Below are 19,594 nucleotides of genomic sequence, written 5' to 3' on the forward strand. Positions count from 1 at the left end.
CATGTAAGAAGTAGAAAGTACATGTATTTGGGTTCAACATGTGAGAAGTAGAAAGTACAGGTATTTGTGTTCAACATGTAAGAAGTAGAAAGTACAGGTATTTGTGTTCAACATGTGAGAAGTAGAAAGTACAGGTATTTGTGTTCAACATGTAAGAAGTAGAAAGTACATGTATTTGGGTTCAACATGTAAGAAGTAGAAAGTACAGGTATTTGTGTTCAACATGTAAGAAGTAGAAAGTACATGTATTTGGGTTCAACATGTAAGAAGTAGAAAGTACAGGTATTTGAGTTCAACATGTAAGAAGTAGAAAGTACAGGTATTTGTGTTCAACATGTGAGAAGTAGAAAGTACAGGTATTTGTGTTCAACATGTAAGAAGTAGAAAGTACATGTATTTGGGTTCAACATGTAAGAAGTAGAAAGTACAGGTATTTGAGTTCAACATGTAAGAAGTAGAAAGTACAGGTATTTGTGTTCAACATGTGAGAAGTAGAAAGTACAGGTATTTGTGTTCAACATGTAAGAAGTAGAGAGTACAGGTATTTGTGTTCAACATGTGAGAAGTAGAAAGTACAGGTATTTGTGTTCAACATGTAAGAAGTAGAAAGTACAGGTATTTGGGTTCAACATGTGAGAAGTAGAAAGTACAGGTATTTGAGTTCAACATGTGAGAAGTAGAAAGTACAGGTATTTGTGTTCAACATGTGAGAAGTAGAAAGTACAGGTATTTGAGTTCAACATGTGAGAAGTAGAAAGTACCGGTATTTGTGTTCAACATGTAAGAAGTAGAAAGTACAAGTATTTGAGTTCAACATGTAAGAAGTAGAAAGTACAGGTATTTGTGTTCAACATGTAAGAAGTAGAAAGTACATGTATTTGGGTTCAACATGTAAGAAGTAGAAAGTACAGGTATTTGAGTTCAACATGTAAGAAGTAGAAAGTACAGGTATTTGTGTTCAACATGTGAGAAGTAGAAAGTACAGGTATTTGTGTTCAACATGTAAGAAGTAGAAAAGTACATGTATTTGGGTTCAACATGTAAGAAGTAGAAAGTACAGGTATTTGAGTTCAACATGTAAGAAGTAGAAAGTACAGGTATTTGTGTTCAACATGTGAGAAGTAGAAAGTACAGGTATTTGTGTTCAACATGTAAGAAGTAGAGAGTACAGGTATTTGTGTTCAACATGTGAGAAGTAGAAAGTACAGGTATTTGTGTTCAACATGTAAGAAGTAGAAAGTACAGGTATTTGGGTTCAACATGTGAGAAGTAGAAAGTACAGGTATTTGAGTTCAACATGTGAGAAGTAGAAAGTACAGGTATTTGTGTTCAACATGTGAGAAGTAGAAAGTACAGGTATTTGAGTTCAACATGTGAGAAGTAGAAAGTACCGGTATTTGTGTTCAACATGTAAGAAGTAGAAAGTACAAGTATTTGAGTTCAACATGTAAGAAGTAGAAAGTACAGGTATTTGTGTTCAACATGTAAGAAGTAGAAAGTACAAGTATTTGTGTTCAACATGTAAGAAGTTAAAAGTCATCAGAAAAATAAGTAAAGTACTGATACCAGAAAAATGTACTTGCGTACATTAACGAAGTATTTGTACTCCACTACTTACCACATCTGGTAACCACTGTATTAGCTTTTGCATAAATCGTCTATTATTTGTGTTCCTTCTTTTTTCAGTGTGGGCTCCCATCGCTCTGACAGTTATTCTAGTGGCTGCAGCAACTCTATGCAAGGAGCAGGGAATCACTGTGGTCGGCATCTGCTGTGTCCATGAAGTGTTTGTGGCTCAAGGGGTAAGCCTCAGAAACTTGTTCACTCTTTGTTCCAATTAGTCCCACCGGCTAACAACATAAATAGGCACATTTTTGCCACCAAATACCTCAGCGGTGAGACCTGGTGGGCAATATGCGATGAACTGCCAAGTACATGGGTTGGACTCCCGAGCACACCGAAGTTGCCCAAAAATATCTAGAAAAAAAAAGAAATGGGCTGAATAAACAAGTCAGCACCAACCCTTCTTATCGATGCCACATCAGCACTACAAGATACCATCGCTGGGGTGATAGCACTCCAGGGTTATGGAGGCTTGAATTTCTCAGCAGTCTGCAAAGTCCTCATAGGTGATTTTAGTGAAATCCATCCAGGGTGGTCTAAAGGCCACAGACAGGATTCTCCCTGCAGAAAAGCTTTGCCCGAGACATTGAAATCTTCCTGGACACGTTGACGGGCAATTTTAACGTTGACCTCTGGTGCCTGTTAAACAATCAGGAGGTTGGAGTAAGAGACCTAGCAGTCACATACCTGGACTTGTTGAACCATGTCGGACAGTAAAAACTAAGCCATTAAGGGATCTAAAAACCAATAAAGGATTTCAAATGATTTATGTGACAGGCAGGTATCTAATGAAAATATCTCTGTCACATCAGACTCAGCTTTCTGTCAGAACACGAGCTGCTGTAACTGTCCAATATTTATCTGAGAAACCCCAGATTGAGCATTACAGCAATCCCGCGTAGGCATGCCAAGTGTCGACACTGCTGTCTTGGCTCCAAAATGGTGGAGCGAACAACAGAAAGTCTCCGAATCCTCTGTTGCAGAATTGAAAGAACATCTGTGACACCTGCGCTTTAAACCATTAAACCATTAAACCAACACATGTATAACAAGGTTCGGCTCATTTTAAGCTAATGCACTGGTATGGCTAACTTACAGCAGATGTACCTGCATGTTTCTGGCTGCTCTGAGTTAATGTCTTCACGGTTTATTGCATTTACTGCAAGTCGCTAAAATCAGCCAAATGAGGTGGGAAAACGTTTGTGAAACGACAGACAGATGGAACTGAAGAGTCGCTCACAGCTAAAGCAAAAAGGAAAAGGGACTTCATTCTGAAAGCCTGTATGAACCCTGTCAAATATAATGTTCTGTTGTTGACCAATTCCTTCCTCTTTCTCTCAGTTTTCCTTGCCCATGCTGTTGGACACGCTTCGGCAGGTGTTGCAGGGTAAAGACGGTTTCCCCTACGCTCTCCTGCAGACTCTGCTGAAGCTCATCGTCCTCGTCATCAGCACCCTGCTGCTCGTCATCGTCAGGGTCCAGATCATCCAGTCGCAGCTTCCCGTCTTCACAAGGTACGCAGCATTATCCTATCCGCAGCTACACTTTACACGCTATAATCAGGGGCGCACGTCACTTTTTGAGTTATTCAGATGAGTACCGGGAGACAGCGTTTGGTACTCACCCCACACGAAGCGTGGTCCTCCTCAGTGTCTCCTTCACTGTCCTCTATTTACACTTCTTGCATGCTAGATGATGAAGATGATGAAGATGCACCTCCCTGTCTCTTTGTAAGCCTCCGATTTGCTTTCTCCAAAACTTGTTGCCAAAACTGTGAAGTCCTTGCATTTCCTGAGGCCAAGTTGGAGGATCACCTACTAAGGAATGATCACATGACTTGAAGTCATATCTGGTTTCAGATGTGGGAAGTTACTAAGTACACTTCTTCAAGTACTATACTTATTGTACTTGACTTTGATCTCATTTGTAAAACTAGCTGCACCTTCACCAGCTTTGATAACACTTTCATGATCAATCATTATAAAACATATCATATTATTCTGAAATGTACCAATCTGCACAACGACTACTTTTCCTGTCGCTACTTTTACTATATTTAGATGAGAATACTTTTCTAATTTTACTTGAGGAACATTTTGATGCAGGACTTTTACTGTAACAGAGTAACACTCTGGTACTTCTACTTTTACTCAAGTACAATATCTGAGTACTTCTACTTTTACTCAAGTACAATATCTGAGTGCTTCTACTTTTACTCAAGTACAAGATCTGAGTACTTCTACTTTTACTCAAGTACAAGACCTGACTACTTCTACTTTTACTCAAGTACAAGATCTGAGTACTTCTACTTTTACTCAAGTACAAGATCTGAGTACTTCTACTTTTACTCAAGTACAAGTTCTGAGTACTTCTACTTTTACTCAAGTACAAGATCTGAGTACTTCTACTTTTACTCAAGTACAAGACCTGACTACTTCTACTTTTACTCAAGTACAAGATCTGAGTACTTCTACTTTTACTCAAGTACAAGACCTGACTACTTCTACTTTTACTCAAGTATAACATCTGAGTACTTCTACTTTTACTCAAGTACAACATCTGAGTACTTCTTCCACCTCCGTCTGATTTCAAACTCTTCCATTAACACCCTGAGGAAGTTTGCAAATGTGTGTTTTACTCCACTTTGTTGTAAATAAAACTTCAGCAGCACAATTCTGTTGTTCATACCGACCCGTCTGTGCACACGGCGACCAACTCTGTTTCTAAGCCTCTGCCTGCTGTAAACTTCACTGGTCCGTCGGTTATGTCCTGCGCGGCTCGGCCGGCACCCACTTCGTCACAGAAAGTCCGAAGAGTTTTTGCAGGGAGCGAAACGGCAACGTAGCTGCTTAATGGCTTTGTTTTTTTGTACATGTCTCGTAGTTTACTCCATTGACTGTTGACAGGAAACACGTGTAGACGAAATATGTGTTTTGTTTAGATGTTTTGAGGTACTCAAAGGCGCGTAGTGACACAAGTGACGTTACGCAATTCAGATTTTTGCCGCGCATGCGTACCTGTTATGTGCACCCCTGCCTATAATGCTATTTCTCCCAGTTTGTATTATACTCAATAGATTAAAATCGTACTTTCACTGTCTTTTTATATTGCTACAGGATGATGAAATATTTGTATGACATTTCAATTCAAAATTCAATTCAAATTCAAAGGTTTTATTGTCATATGCACAAAGCTACAGTGTAGAAATGTCAATGAATTATTCTGACCTGAGCTCCTCCAACAATGCAACATATATAATAAAATACTAATTAAAAAGTAGTGCAAAAAGTCTATATGCATGTCAATAGAATATGGCTTATATTAATGCATTGAGGTAATTTTCTTTCATAGTTTGGCGTGCTTAAAGAAAGATATAGCTCTTCAGTGTGTTTTGTGCACAAAAGGAAAATACGTGCAGATACTAAAGGGCAATGGAACACATTCAAACTCATGATGGATGCAGGATTACGTAAACGCATTATACGAGACTGGTTCTCTTTTTTCGATGACGTAATAGTTTACATAATGTTTTATTTTTGTTTGATTGAAATAGAAAATCTTCCCATGGCTTCTGTCTTCCTGCTGCTGATTGATGTTCTGCATATAAATAACACATTCATTGGCATTGAACTCTAATTCCTTTATCTCAGACGTTCAAAGCTGTCGAATGTGAAGAGTTTAAATGTCGAAGCCACTGCAACCTGAAACCAACTGGAAAATATTCCCTTTAATCCTCTCACATGACGGTGCATGGAAAAAGAGAACAGTGTTTTTATTATTCCACTAAGTTACGAGTTTCCTAACAGGTTGACTGCCCTCTGAAAACATGCTGATAACCATCTAAAGCTAATGTATGTGGAATGCAATATTTATGCTATAATAGGATATTTATTGTAGCGATAACGTAGAGATTGTTATCACTGCAGGGGTATTTTATCACAATATGATAGGCAAGGCAAGGCGAGTTCATTTATATGGCACCTTTCAACACAAGGCAATTCAAAGTGCTTTACAAAAAACAAAAGACATTAAGAACATGGCATTTCAAATCAGTCATTTCAGGTGATAGGTGAACATACCTTATGCTTATGGGATCTCCTCTCGCCCATGACACCTATCGACATTGACAAAGTATCTGCTTTACATATCATGGAGCTCAACACGCACACCCTGTACATCGTTTCTGATAAAGGCGAAATACTACCCAAAATTCAATTTGAAAACCGTTTTGTTGTGTCTTTTCCTCGGACAGACGACTTCTTGTGAGTGTTTTAATGTCGTTACGGGGGCTCAACATGCAGCGTCTGATGCTACAACACAGACTGAATTAGCAAACTGGTCAAGCCAAAGTTTTGAAGTAGGGAACATTTGTGCCAGGGAATTGATCAGAAGTCTGTCTGAACCTGGGATTTCATTTCCTGATCCTGAAAGCACGGAGGTCAACAGGAATGAAATCCAGCAGCATGCTTTTCACAGACGGGACGAAAGTACGTAGCTTTCTAGAGCTCTGTGAAATGACTAAACAAATAGGGTTGATTGCCCCCTGTGTTTTAATCTGAGACGAACAGCCTTCAAATGTATTGTCAGAAAACATGGTCTGCAAAGGCTAAAATCCCTGTCTTCCACCAGGGGGAGTTTCTCTCCCCCACACTGCATTGGACTCCTTTGTTTACTTCTGCAACAAAGTGACATCACTATGTAACACTTGCACTTATATCCGCTAGTGCTACAACACATTGAACGTGAAGAGGCGGGACATCTCTAAGTGCCAGTTTTTAATGTTTTATAATAGTTTCTTTTATTTGCATATTGACTGGTTAATGTGCCATGTTGTTTGTGTTTTACAGCTGTATTCGTCACCCTGTATTGTCTGTGTTGTATCTGTTGTAACTTTGTTCATGCTGCCCTCTTGGTCAGGTCGCTCTTGGAAAACAGATTTTAATCTCATTAGACGCGTTCACACCGGAGTACTTTTACCCGTACTTTTCGCGTTTAGTTCCGATAGTGCCTGGAATTTTGCATTCACACCAAAAAGAGTACTTCGTTCCGAGAACTTTTATCCCCATTTTTAGTGCCTGTTAGAGAGCTGGGACTATCCTGGGGAGAAAAAAGTACCAATTTCGATTGGCTGGGCGAATTGCAAACCACACCCCGTAAAACTCTGAAAGGTTTTGTGAAGCTGCCATTCTATTTGCTGGCATTAGCATTATTAGCATTAGCCCCGCGCAACAACGGATAGAGACTAACTTATGGCAACACGAAAAAAAACATGGGAGCGGTGGATTTGACGAGGTGTCTGCATTCTGGCGATTTACTTGGAAGGCTTCAGTAGAAGCTGCTGGGAGTCCCAGCAGCGTCTACCGAAGCCAGTCCCCAACTCCGGGGACTTCCGGCCGGGGACTCCGGGGTGGCAGTATACGCCGTGAAGTGCTTTGCGGCCTGCCAGTTAAAACCAAAGAAGAAGAAGACGAAGTGACGTCAGCGGCTTCATTTGCGTAATCTTCCCTCAGGGAACTTATTCCGGTGTGAACGGGATCTGTACTTAGTTCCATGGGGGTACTAAATGCTGGCACTAAGTGCAGGCACTAAGTGCAGGCACTAAGTGCTGGCACTAAGTGCTGGGCACTAAGTACGGCAAAGTACTTGGTGTGAAAGCGGCTAATGAGACTTTTACCTGGTTAAATAAGGGATATATATTGAGCAATCACAATAGAGCCGGCCAGCGGACCAATCAGAGCAGACCGGGCTCTGGTTTCAGACGGAGGGTAACATTTAAATACAGCACTTTTTGAAAAGGTAAACATGTGACATTAGAAGCACAAAATACAATATGAACCTGAAAATGAGCAGAATAAAGTCCCTTTAAACCAACCCCTGGTTTAGACGTCTTTGTGAAATACATGCGTTAGGTTCCGACTTAGTATAACTAATCATAGCACTATACTAATAGTCCCTTCTTAATTTGAGCAATGTAGTGAATATTCTTGTGTTGTATATTCATGTATTCTTTTTTAACTCAAAGAATATGTGTATTATAGGTAACATTTAAAGCAGTGCTTCTCAAACTTTTTTCAGTAATGCCCCCTTTGAAACATTTTCTCAGCCAAGTACCCCCTGACCGACCCTGAACATTTTTGATCGAAAAAGCCTATACAAATAATTCCAATATAGTGATGTTCCTCAGTGTGTGATTTATGAACTCCTTCATGCATGCATTACAACAAACTAAGGATATTTTCATTTTATGCATGAAAAAAAAAACCTTGCACCATTAAACTTAAAGGTCACCTATCATGCTATTTTTAGGCAATAGCATAGGTCTCAGATATATAAAAAACATGTCTATGAAAGTGTTTTGCTCAAAATACCAAACAGATCACCCATTCTAGCCATGCCTCATATCCCTCTGTTTCACTTCCTGTTTCAAAAGTGCTGATTTGGAGTATATACAGGTCTCTCTTGAGAATGAGACCCTGGGTGTTTCCGCCGAAGTACTGTTCCAATGTCCAGCATACTTGGAATTCTACCGAGCCCGGCGTACTTCGTTTGGAGAAATTTCGAGGCTGCACATGTGTAGACTCCGCGGTCTTAAAATCCCCACAATGCTTTGCACACGGACCAATTTCCCCAAATCTGTGGCGGGAAATGTAAGGCGGGGCTTCTCATGTGATGCACACCTGCACACTTGCTAGCCTGTTCCACTCTTTGTTTTCCGAATGACAGGAAGTATTCTTTCCTCGCTTCTGAAGCAAGATGCTTGGCAGACATGTGCTACCCTGTGTCTCAATGAGATTTTCACCCGTATAAATAAAGGCTAAAAAAAAAAGGGGGCGGAGCTTATGGCGGCACATGCGGGACCTGGCAGACTGTCTAAAATGCTGCGGTGATGAAACGCAAGGATTATTAGATCAAGGATTCTCTCTGAAACAGTATGGAGCTCAAAGGCTTTCTCTCTTGCCGGTTATACCACAAGGTGAGTTCCTTTTTACTTCCTGCTTCTTCACACACATGCTCTCCAGTGCTGGACTTCGAATCAGGGGGTAGCAAGTTCGAGTCCCACTGCAGTCAGCATGTCGTTGTGTCCCTGAGACACTTCACCCCAAATTGCTCCAGTGGGGATTGTCCACAGTAACACACATTTGGATAAAAGCGACTAATGACATGTAATGTAAACACCGACAATATTACGTCCAAAACAGTCGGGCATTGTTTCTGATAGCAACGTTTCTGATAGTGCTGTGGGTCCGCCACCGGTATTACGTCAAATTGCCGCAAATCTGTATCCGCTCCGTTGTAGCCCCGTTTTTAGAGATTTGGGTACGGAGGAAAAGAGAGAGGGTTTTATTTTCTGACGCTGCGTGAGTTCCCCGACACACCGGGGACACATCTTCATGTATAAAAGACATAATAGGCATGATAGGTCCCCTTTAAGTAAGAAATTATATCTCACAATAATTTTTACACTGTGTTTGGCCTCTGTCAAATGCTGAGCAAACCTTTACTAACTAAAATTAACAAAGAAAAGAGAATAAAACCAATATCAATTTGCAGACTCAACCAAATGGCATTTAATCGCCAAGATACATTTCCAGTCAAATAACCTAAAATAGCTAATCCTCTAGCCCTAATCCTCAAAATGTCTCCAGACCGTCTGAAAGTATGTCTTTGTTGAAGCCAAAACAATACTGCATATGTAGATTGTAACTCTCCTCGTTGTGACTAGTTGATAAAAACCTCTTAAACAAGTTAGGACTGTCCCAGGGCAGTTTAGATGCGTCCAGGCTGGAGGTCTGTTCTCCATAAACGCCAACGAGAGATAAGAAGGTGGAAGTCGTATAAACAAAATATGTCTACTGTGACTGCAGGACAGCCACCATTACAGGTTACATATTAACATCCGCCAAAGGAGGATTATCAACAGGATTAAGGATAAATTTCCTTTGCCAGGTTTTTTGAAGTGACAATGAATCCTTTCAGTCTTGAACTGTAATGATACTTGGCGTAAGGGCATAGTACAGGCAAAGGAAGGACCTCATTTTGAAACAGATTTGAGTCAGATACACAAATTATGCTTCACTTTTCTAACTTTTACAAGATTACATTACCGTACTTTTCGGACTATAAGCCGCGACTTTTTTCCCCATTTTTTTTTGTACAGCTAACGGCCACTAGGGAACCTCCTAAATCTATGGATTTTACAGGTAAAATTAACCACCTTTAACTCTATGGGCTCTATGACCGGTCCGCGCCCGCCACCTTTAAGCGGGAAAAGCTGGAGGCCGGAAAAGAGTGAGACAGGTCGCGCGCCAAAGTAAAAGTGGAACCGAGAGACAGAACGAGAGCAAGACAGACGGACAAATTTAGCTGCTGCGGCTTATATGCAGGTGCGCTTTATAGTCCGAAAAGTACGGTACATTACATTACATTGCATTTAGCTGACGCTTTTATCCAAAGCGACTTACAATAAGTGCGTTCGACCAACAAAATACAACCTTGAAGAAAACAGAATCCTAAAGTACATCAGGCTTCATAGAGCAAAAACATTTCAAGATCAGGTATTTATGCTGTTTGCATGGGATGTCCGACTAATCCCAAGAAAAATGTGTTCCATTTCCGTTCCAAGTTGTAACAACAATTAAGCAATTAAATACACATTTTTACGATTTTTAATAACGACTTTAAGCTCATGAACTCACCTATAAAAGAACGAGGTCCCAGTTAAGTAAATTATACATCACTCGAGAGTGCCATTCTAGTCCAATTACAATTGCTTTTGTAATGAAATGTGTTTTTGCTTACTCGTAACGAGGATGGCTGGTTGATGCTCATGCCAAACTGCTGTCGAGTGAATCACAACAGCTGCACGCCAGAATCCAGGACTTTAATAGTCCAAAGACTGTGGTGCTAAAGCTTTACCAGATAGGAAATGGATTACTATTGTCCTAGACTGGAGGAATGTAAATAAATAAATGTGTACTTTTTCAAAACATGTTGTTCTTAACGTGCCAACAATCCTACCTACTATCTGGGCTTTACCACTACCAACTGGCCAACCATACCCTTGATCAGCAATTTGTTCAGTTAAAAGTTAAAATTACCACAAAATGTCCATTAAAATGTGCTATTTAAAATCATCATGGTCCCCAGATGATGGAAACAAATGTTTTTCTTACGCATTCTTTCATTTTATAACCCCATCAGATGCTTTCTGTAACAAGGTGGAAATCTCCCCTAAGTGCCTATAGCCATTTTCAGTCTGATTATATGGCATTCAGTGATTTCAGTTTGCCTGCTGACTTCAACTTTTAAAAGCTTATAATGAAACAAAATGTGTACAGTTTTCTTCATTAAAAAAAAATGCTTTTTATGTTTGAGAGTACCGTACTTTTCGGACTATAAAGCGCACCTGCATATAAGTGTGAAAGAATAAGCCGCAGCAGCTAAATTGCCCGTCTGTCTTGCTCTCGTTCCGTCTCTCGGTTCCACTTTTACTTTGGCGCGCTACCTGTCTCACTCTTTTCCGGCCTCCAGCTTTTCCTGCTGGAGCCCGCCGCTTAAAGGTGGCGGGCGCGGACCGGTCATAGAGCCCATAGTGTTAAAGGTGGTTAATTTTACCTGTAAAATCCATAGATTTAGGAGGTTCCCTAGTGGCCGTTAGCTGTACAAGAAAAATGGGGGCGCGGCTTATAGTCCGAAAAGTACGGTATTCATTTTTTTCTGTGTATGGATCTCTCATTTGAGCATTTAAAACTGCCATTGTAGGACTTAGGTATCATACGAATGAGTTTTAATTGAACTAAAAGATACATTACAAAATGTAATGGGTGCTATACATATATATATATATATCAGCTTTTTGTTGTAACACATGAATACATTATTGCGCTTGGATGACGTCTTTCCATTTTGAATACTTTCTGAACCATCCTCCATTTATTGAAAAAAAAATTCCACATAAGGGATCTCATTATGGAATATAAAAAACGCAATGGCATTTGCTAAGGGCACTCGTATCCTCAAGGGAAGAATAGTCTCTGTTCATTATAGATGGCCTATTACTATAGAGGACATTTAGACTTTGTATACATATATAGTAGATGATATAAATCCTGTAGCTCAAGCTAGGCCAAACTTTACACATGTTGACCCTCGCCTCTCTACCCATCGCATGCTTTATTGGTCAACTAATCCCTTCTTTATCGTGTCCTCTCTTGTAGATTTGATAACCCGGCAGCTGTCAGCGTCATTCCCACAAGACAACTGACTTTCAACTACCTTCTTCCTTTGAATGCGTGGCTCCTGCTGAACCCCTCTGAGCTCTGCTGTGATTGGACGATGGGCACCATCCCTCTGGTGGAGTCAGTCCTGGACCTCCGTAACCTGGCCACGCTGCTGTTCTACACCTTTCTGGGCCTGCTGGCCTACTACAGCCTGCGCTACAGCCACAGCTCCTCGAAGACCGTCATCATGGTGAGAGGACGTTTTTAACTCAATGGTGCTCTAGGAGGAGATTCAGGTGATAAGGGGGGGGGGGTTACCTTGGTTGCTGATTGGCTAATGGTTACACAAGACAACACATCGTTATGACATCATAAAGTGGCCAAAATCTGATCAGCTCATTTTCAGACAGGTTTTTATAGAAATGGATCAAAAAGAGAGAGAATCTTTGTTCCTGAAACTTTCAGAGTCTCTTTCCACAGAGGGGACACATGTTGATGTAGAAGAGACATGAAGAAGAGGGGACACATGTTGATGTAGAAGAGACATGAAGAAGAGGGGACACATGTTGATGTAGAAGAGACATGGAGAAGAGGGGACACGTGTTGATGTAGAAGAGAGGACACATGTTGATGTAGAAGAGACATGGAGAAGAGGGGACACATGTTGATGTAGAAGAGACATGAAGAAGAGGGGACACATGTTGATGTAGAAGAGACATGAAGAAGAGGGGACACATGTTGATGTAGAAGAGACATGAAGAAGAGGGGACACATGTTGATGTAGAAGAGACATGGAGAAGAGGGGGGACATGTTGATGTAGAAGAGACATGAAGAAGAGGGGGGACATGTTGATGTAGAAGAGACATGGAGAAGAGGGGACACATGTTGATGTAGAAGAGACATGAAGAAGAGGGGACACATGTTGATGTAGAAGAGACATGAAGAAGAGGGGACACATGTTGATGTAGAAAAGACATGAAGAAGAGGGGGACACATGTTGATGTAGAAGAGACATGGAGAAGAGGGGACACATGTTGATGTAGAAGAGACATGGAGAAGAGGGGACACATGTTGATGTAGAAGAGACATGGAGAAGAGGGGACACATGTTGATGTAGAAGAGACATGAAGAAGAGGGGACACATGTTGATGTAGAAGAGACATGAAGAAGAGGGGACACATGTTGATGTAGAAGAGACATGAAGAAGAGGGGACACATGTTGATGTAGAAAAGACATGAAGAAGAGGGGACACATGTTGATGTAGAAGAGACATGGAAGAAGAGGGGACACATGTTGATGTAGAAGAGACATGAAGAAGAGGGGACACATGTTGATGTAGAAGAGACATGAAGAAGAGAGGACACATGTTGATGTAGAAGAGACATGAAGAAGAGGGGACACATGTTGATGTAGAAGAGACATGAAGAAGAGGGGACACATGTTGATGTAGAAGAGACATGAAGAAGAGAGGGACACATGTTGATGTAGAAGAGACATGAAGAAGAGAGGGACACATGTTGATGTAGAAGAGACATGAAGAAGAGAGGACACATGTTGATGTAGAAGAGACATGAAGAAGAGGGGACACATGTTGATGTAGAATAGAGGACACATGTTGATGTAGAAGAGACATGAAGAAGAGGGGACACATGTTGATGTAGAAGAGAGGACACATGTTGATGTAGAAGAGACATGAAGAAGAGGGGACACATGTTGATGTAGAAGAGAGGACACATGTTGATGTAGAAGAGACATGGAGAAGAGGGGACACATGTTGATGTAGAAGAGACATGAAGAAGAGGGGACACATGTTGATGTAGAAGAGACATGAAGAAGAGGGGACACATGTTGATGTAGAAGAGACATGAAGAAGAGGGGACACATGTTGATGTAGAAGAGACATGAAGAAGAGAGGACACATGTTGATGTAGAAGAGACATGAAGAAGAGGGGACACATTTTGATGTAGAAGAGACATGAAGAAGAGGGGACACATGTTGATGTAGAAGTGACATGAAGAAGAGAGGACACATGTTGATGTAGAAGAGACATGAAGAAGAGGGGACACATGTTGATGTAGAAGAGACATGAAGAAGAGAGGACACATGTTGATGTAGAAGAGACATGAAGAAGAGGGGACACATGTTGATGTAGAAGAGACATGGAGAAGAGGGGACACATGTTGATGTAGAAGAGAGGACACATGTTGATGTAGAAGAGACATGAAGAAGAGGGGACACATGTTGATGTAGAAGTGACATGAAGAAGAGAGGACACATGTTGATGTAGAAGAGACATGAAGAAGAGGGGACACATGTTGATGTAGAAGAGACATGAAGAAGAGAGGACACATGTTGATGTAGAAGAGACATGAAGAAGAGGGGACACATGTTGATGTAGAAGAGACATGGAGAAGAGGGGACACATGTTGATGTAGAAGAGAGGACACATGTTGATGTAGAAGAGACATGAAGAAGAGGGGACACATGTTGATGTAGAATAGAGGACACATGTTGATGTAGAAGAGACATGGAGAAGAGGGGACACATGTTGATGTAGAAGAGACATGGAGAAGAGGGGACACATGTTGATGTAGAAGAGACATGAAGAAGAGGGGACACATGTTGATGTAGAAGAGACATGAAGAAGAGGGACACATGTTGATGTAGAAGAGACATGAAGAATAGGGGACACATGTTGATGTAGAATAGACGGGAAAAAGTGAATTTTGTATAACAGGTGACCTTTAAACGGATCAAAGACCTTTGGACAGATGCATTCTGTCTTTCCAGATTCAGAGATGTTGTGACAGATCATTACAAAATGTACTTGTTTGGATCCTTTACAAAAAACAGCATCATTTTATGTACTTTAATATATTCCTATATTTGAATGTATGTTTCTATGGCAGTATGAATTAATATGCAAAAAAATACATGTTTCCCGCTAATATCGTGAATCATATAGCAATATAGGTCAAAATGATTTTGCCCAAATCAGGCATTTTAAAACTCAAGTGTGTCTATTTGGTAAGACCAAAATTGTTTCTTAATCAATTAGGCTTTTGTAAAGTTATTATCAAAAACGTTTTTATGTGGATATTTCTGGATCTCTCACATGACGGGTCCTTTTCCCTTCCATTACTAATGTGGGTATATTCACTTTGAGCTGCTTAGCTTTAACTGAACCGCTTCATAGGTTGTTACCAATTCGGAGTGAAAGGGCTCCTTTTGTGTATAAAAAAGAGATTATGGGATGTCTTAATCAAAGCCTCAGCTGAAGTGGTTCCTCATGTTCACTAAGGCAGTATTGAGTATTTAGCTAAATGTTAAGTTTGCTAAACACTAGTTTTTATTACCATAGTCAGTATTTAAGTGCCAGCCGCGTTCACACTGCGGTACTTTTCCCACAAAGGTTCATGCGAACTTAGTTCATGATCGCGTTCACACCAAAAAGAGCCGGTACTAAAAGTAGTTCATGCGAACCTTTTTACCCCCTCGAAAGTCCCTGCTCGAGAGCAGGGACTTTCGAGCGGCTCTTTTTTAAGAAAAGAGCTATATTTCTGATTGGCTGGGCGGATTGCAAACCACGCCCCGTAAAACTCCCAAAAAGTTTTGTGAAGCTGCCATTTTATTATCCTCGCTTTAGCATTATTAGCATTAGCATTAGCCCAGCGCAGAAACGCAGAGAGACTAACTTATGGCAACACAAAATAAAACATGGGAGCGGTGGAGATGAGGAGGTGTCGGCGTTCTGGCGATTTACTCGGAAGGCTTCAGTAGAAGCTGCTGGGACTCCCAGCAGCTTCTACTGAAGCCGTCCCCAACTCCGGGGACTTCCGGCCGGGGACTTTGGGCGGCAGTATACGCCGTGAAGTGGTTTGCGGCCTGCCAGTAAACCCAAAGCAGAAGAAGAAGAAGTGACGTCAGCGGCTTCATTTGCCTAATCCTCCCCCAGGGACTTTTTCCGGTGTGAATGCGATCTGTACTTAGTTCATGAGAACTAAAGAGTTCTCATGAACTAAGTTCTCATGAACCTTTGTGGGAAAAGTACCGCAGTGTGAACGCGCCTATTGTTAAGATTCCCACTTTTGTTTTTCACCGTCTGTATGTTGATGGTTAACATGATGCTTGTGACTTAAATAATAATAATCCTTATATTTATTGTTGCGCTTTATCAAAGACTCTCAAAGCGCTTTACACATACAGATCATTCATGTAATGGTCATCTACTGTGGACAATACCCACAGGAGAACATTCGGGTGAAGTGTCCACGGACACAACGGCCTGACGCAGTGGGGCGGGAGCGGGTTTCGAACTGGAGTTCCCCAACGCCCCCTTGATCTGATGACCACGCACAGACCACTGCGCCACCTAAGTGGTCCGTGCGTTTGATCATCTTACTTAAGCACCATGACATCGTTAAATCACTTTAAGAGATAAAATCAGGATTGCAAAACATGCTTGGCAGCTTTATAATTCAATAAACTAATGAGATGTTGTTATTTTTATGTCCAACTCCAAACAAAGGGACAAAAATAGGCAATATCAGCCTAAGAGAAACGGCACATAACTGTCTGCCTTGAGCACGTAGTAATTGTTCATCGCGGCACTCGGTTTGCAACAGGCTGCCTTTCGTGAGGGTCACCAACATGTCCCCACAGTGTTGCTTTTAGAAGAACTGGACAACAAATCAACACAGAATAAACTGAATTATGAACTTTGCGGTGTTTACTCGGTTTTATAAGAGCATTTGGAATATGTTGCGTAAGAGTATCGTACCACACCAACCTACTTATCCGTGAGCGAGGCTGCCAGCTGCCTCACATGGAGCATTAGACACGTTAAATACTTCAAGACAGTCATCCTTTGAGGACCGGCTCTGTGATGCTTTTTCCTCCCGACAGTGTCTGTATGTGTTAAATTAATTCCTTATATAATGTGTTTTATATATTTGTTCTAAACTAAAAATTGATGCTCACACATGTCAATCCTAAATCCTTATATGCTCTACGCCAGGGGTGTCAAACTCAAATACACACATCATTAAAAAATGGGTGCTAGTCGAGGGCCGGACTGGTTCAATGTTTATTGCAGAACTTATTGAAATGAACTCATTGCACATATTCAACCTGGAACTAACTAAGCTTAAATTATTGCCTATAAAAACCACATCAAACATTATGGCTTATGGCTCGATCTGCAGCTTTTCCGGAGTCATTTCTTATGATTACATTTCTCCACAGGCCAACAACAGCTTCAACAAAACATTTCCCTCAAAGAAAAAAACAAACCTGCCCTGTTGTCTCAAGAAAGAAAGTGCAGAAGGAAGCATCCATTAAACTCAGTGTGCTGCTCTGTGATGCTAGTTCAAGCCAGATACTTGGCATCTCATCTCGGGTGGAAGTTACAATACAGCTTTATTTATATAGCACTTTAAACCTCCAGTCCAAAGTGCTGTACAGGCAAATAAACAAAACAAAACATACAAAAAGTAACACAGCTCACAAACCATAAAACAAGTACAAGTAAAAACAATAGACAATTTTTAAAAGCAACGCTCTAAAAGATGTTCAAACGCTAAGGAGAAGAGGTGGGTTTTAAGAAGCGATTTAAAAGCAGGCAGTGTGGAGGCCTGTCTGATGTGCAGGGGCAGAGCGTTCCACAGTGTGGGAGCCGCTACAGAGAAGCAACGGCCCCTCTGAGCTTTGACCTGGTTCTGGGCACATTCAGGAGCAGTCGGTCCGCTGAGCTGAGAGGGCGGTTCGGCGTGTAGGTGTAGCCGCTCAGAAAGGTATGGTGGGGTCATGCCATTTAGGGATTTAAAAGTAAACGAAAGGATTTTGAAATGAATCCTAAAATAAATTGGCAGCCAGTGGAGAGAAGCCAGAATGGGGGACATGTGGTCATACTTCCGTGTGCCAGTTAAGAGCCTTGCTGCGGCATTTTGCACCCGCTGCAGTCGTGCGAGGCAGGACCCACTGACCCCCATGTAGAGAGAGTTACAGTAATCCAGCCGAGTGGGGACAAAGGCATGGATTACTGTCTCAAACCGCTGTCTGGAGAGAAAATCTTTTACTTTGGCTCGCTGCTTGAATGCCTAGGTTCGTAATGGTGTACTGAGCCAGGGAACCCAGGTCTACAGCAGTGGTGCCACTAAAACCCATTACTTCTGTTTTTCCTTCATTTAGTTTTAGGAATTTGATCAATGTTTGGGCTCAGGCTCTGAGCGGAGGAGACCATCAGGATGGAGTGAAGAAGTGCGTGTGCAATATACGGGCGGGCCAGATCTAATAGTAATAGAAATTATCCTGCGGGCCGAAAATAAATCCACCACGGGCCTGATTTGGCCCCCGGGCCTTGAGTTTGACACACTATGCTGTCTTCATCTTTCAGCAGCACCTTCATTACTTAGATGTGTTTTACAACATTTCTGGGCATGCCAAGGCTTATTAGGTTGGGTCGAAGCCAATGTATCTCTGTTGATCCCGTTTGCTCGCTTCACACATTGAGTTTGTTTATTCTTTGGGGGTTATGTTTTTCTTTTTTCTATCATATAAAAATCGTTTTGTTATTCGTTCCAAACCGACGCCTACACACTTTCACTTTGTGTGCTTTTCCGTGTGTCCGCCAAGTGTTCAACGACCATGTGATGGAAGTTAAACACGAACAACCTGCACTACATTGTTTATGTCCGCCATAAAACACGCTGTTTACAAATGGTTCATTGCAAACATAAACTAGCAGCCTAAACTGCGCAAATTAAGAGATGACAGCCTGATGTTAACTTCAAGGTTACATCGTTTTTTTACTGGCGATCGTATACCGTATCAAGTCTGGAGAATGGTAGCCCGTTGCATTTGATTGTAGTTTTGTACAGAGACCATTGCAAAAACTAAGCAGCTCATAAACATCAGATTAAAACAAAGAAAACAATTATCACTAAAGTAAAGGTGGATTGAAATTATATTTGAATGTGTAGTTGTAAGTGTTACTACAGACGGAGTGCGTAGGAGTCTATTTGGAACAGGGCCAATGCCTAAGGGGAAGCAGTGTTATTCAGGACTACCGTCTGAATTCTTTTGTGATTTCGTCCCAGCTTGTTTTTGGTACAGCATTGTTTATGAGACTGAAATGTCTGCTCCTGCCTGCACTTACAGCATCAGAAACATCTAATCAGAACATCTCCTTGTCTCCTTGGCCACCAGCCTCCTCTTTTTTTTCGTTATTTCGTTTTTCTAAAAGTGTATCTATTGACTGCTTCATTTAAAGAATACTTTATATACTAAAGTATTCCGTTTTAAGCCTTACGTACATGCGTCACATGCAGTAAAAAAAGCATCTTGTTGGAGTGGGAGACAACTAAACCCCCTCTCCGTTCCATATATATATTTCAAATATACGTAATAAAATAACTATGTATTCTATCATTTATTATGATGAGCAGCGGTACAATACATAGACATGTATGTATTAGGATGAACAGATCTGAGACGGATAGATCGCTGCCTGCACGCAGCTCATCACTGATGCAGCATCTGAAACATCCGTTTGTTTTGCAGCTTATTGTAGCTATGTTTTGGGAAATGTCATAAAGGACAGAAACTGAATACTTTTGTTATTGATTCGTCAACAGATCATTTTCTCCTTTACAGCTAGTCCAGACATGACGGTTTGAATCATGCTGATATTTAGCCAGTGGTATTTCTGCTTGTGGCGAACTGGTCTTTCAAGAAAACTTCACACATAA

The 19,594-nt window shown here is 41.2% G+C and overlaps 1 protein-coding gene across 2 annotated transcripts in view; it reads left to right on the plus strand.

Annotated features, from left to right (window-relative positions):
• tmtc3 (transmembrane O-mannosyltransferase targeting cadherins 3) overlaps window positions 1–19,594 on the plus strand; it is a 52,277-nt gene that overhangs the window by 15,385 nt on the left and 17,298 nt on the right. For both annotated transcript variants that reach the window (XM_034085976.1, XM_034085977.1), the window contains exons 5-7: window positions 1,687–1,802; window positions 2,965–3,137; window positions 11,841–12,093. In XM_034085976.1, coding sequence (XP_033941867.1) covers window positions 1,687–1,802; window positions 2,965–3,137; window positions 11,841–12,093 — 542 coding nt within the window. The remainder of the gene's footprint in view (window positions 1–1,686; window positions 1,803–2,964; window positions 3,138–11,840; window positions 12,094–19,594) is intronic.

The sequence above is a fragment of the Pseudochaenichthys georgianus genome, chromosome 6 (genome assembly GCF_902827115.2).
Source record: "Pseudochaenichthys georgianus chromosome 6, fPseGeo1.2, whole genome shotgun sequence".
In the NCBI taxonomy this organism is placed as follows: domain Eukaryota; kingdom Metazoa; phylum Chordata; class Actinopteri; order Perciformes; family Channichthyidae; genus Pseudochaenichthys; species Pseudochaenichthys georgianus.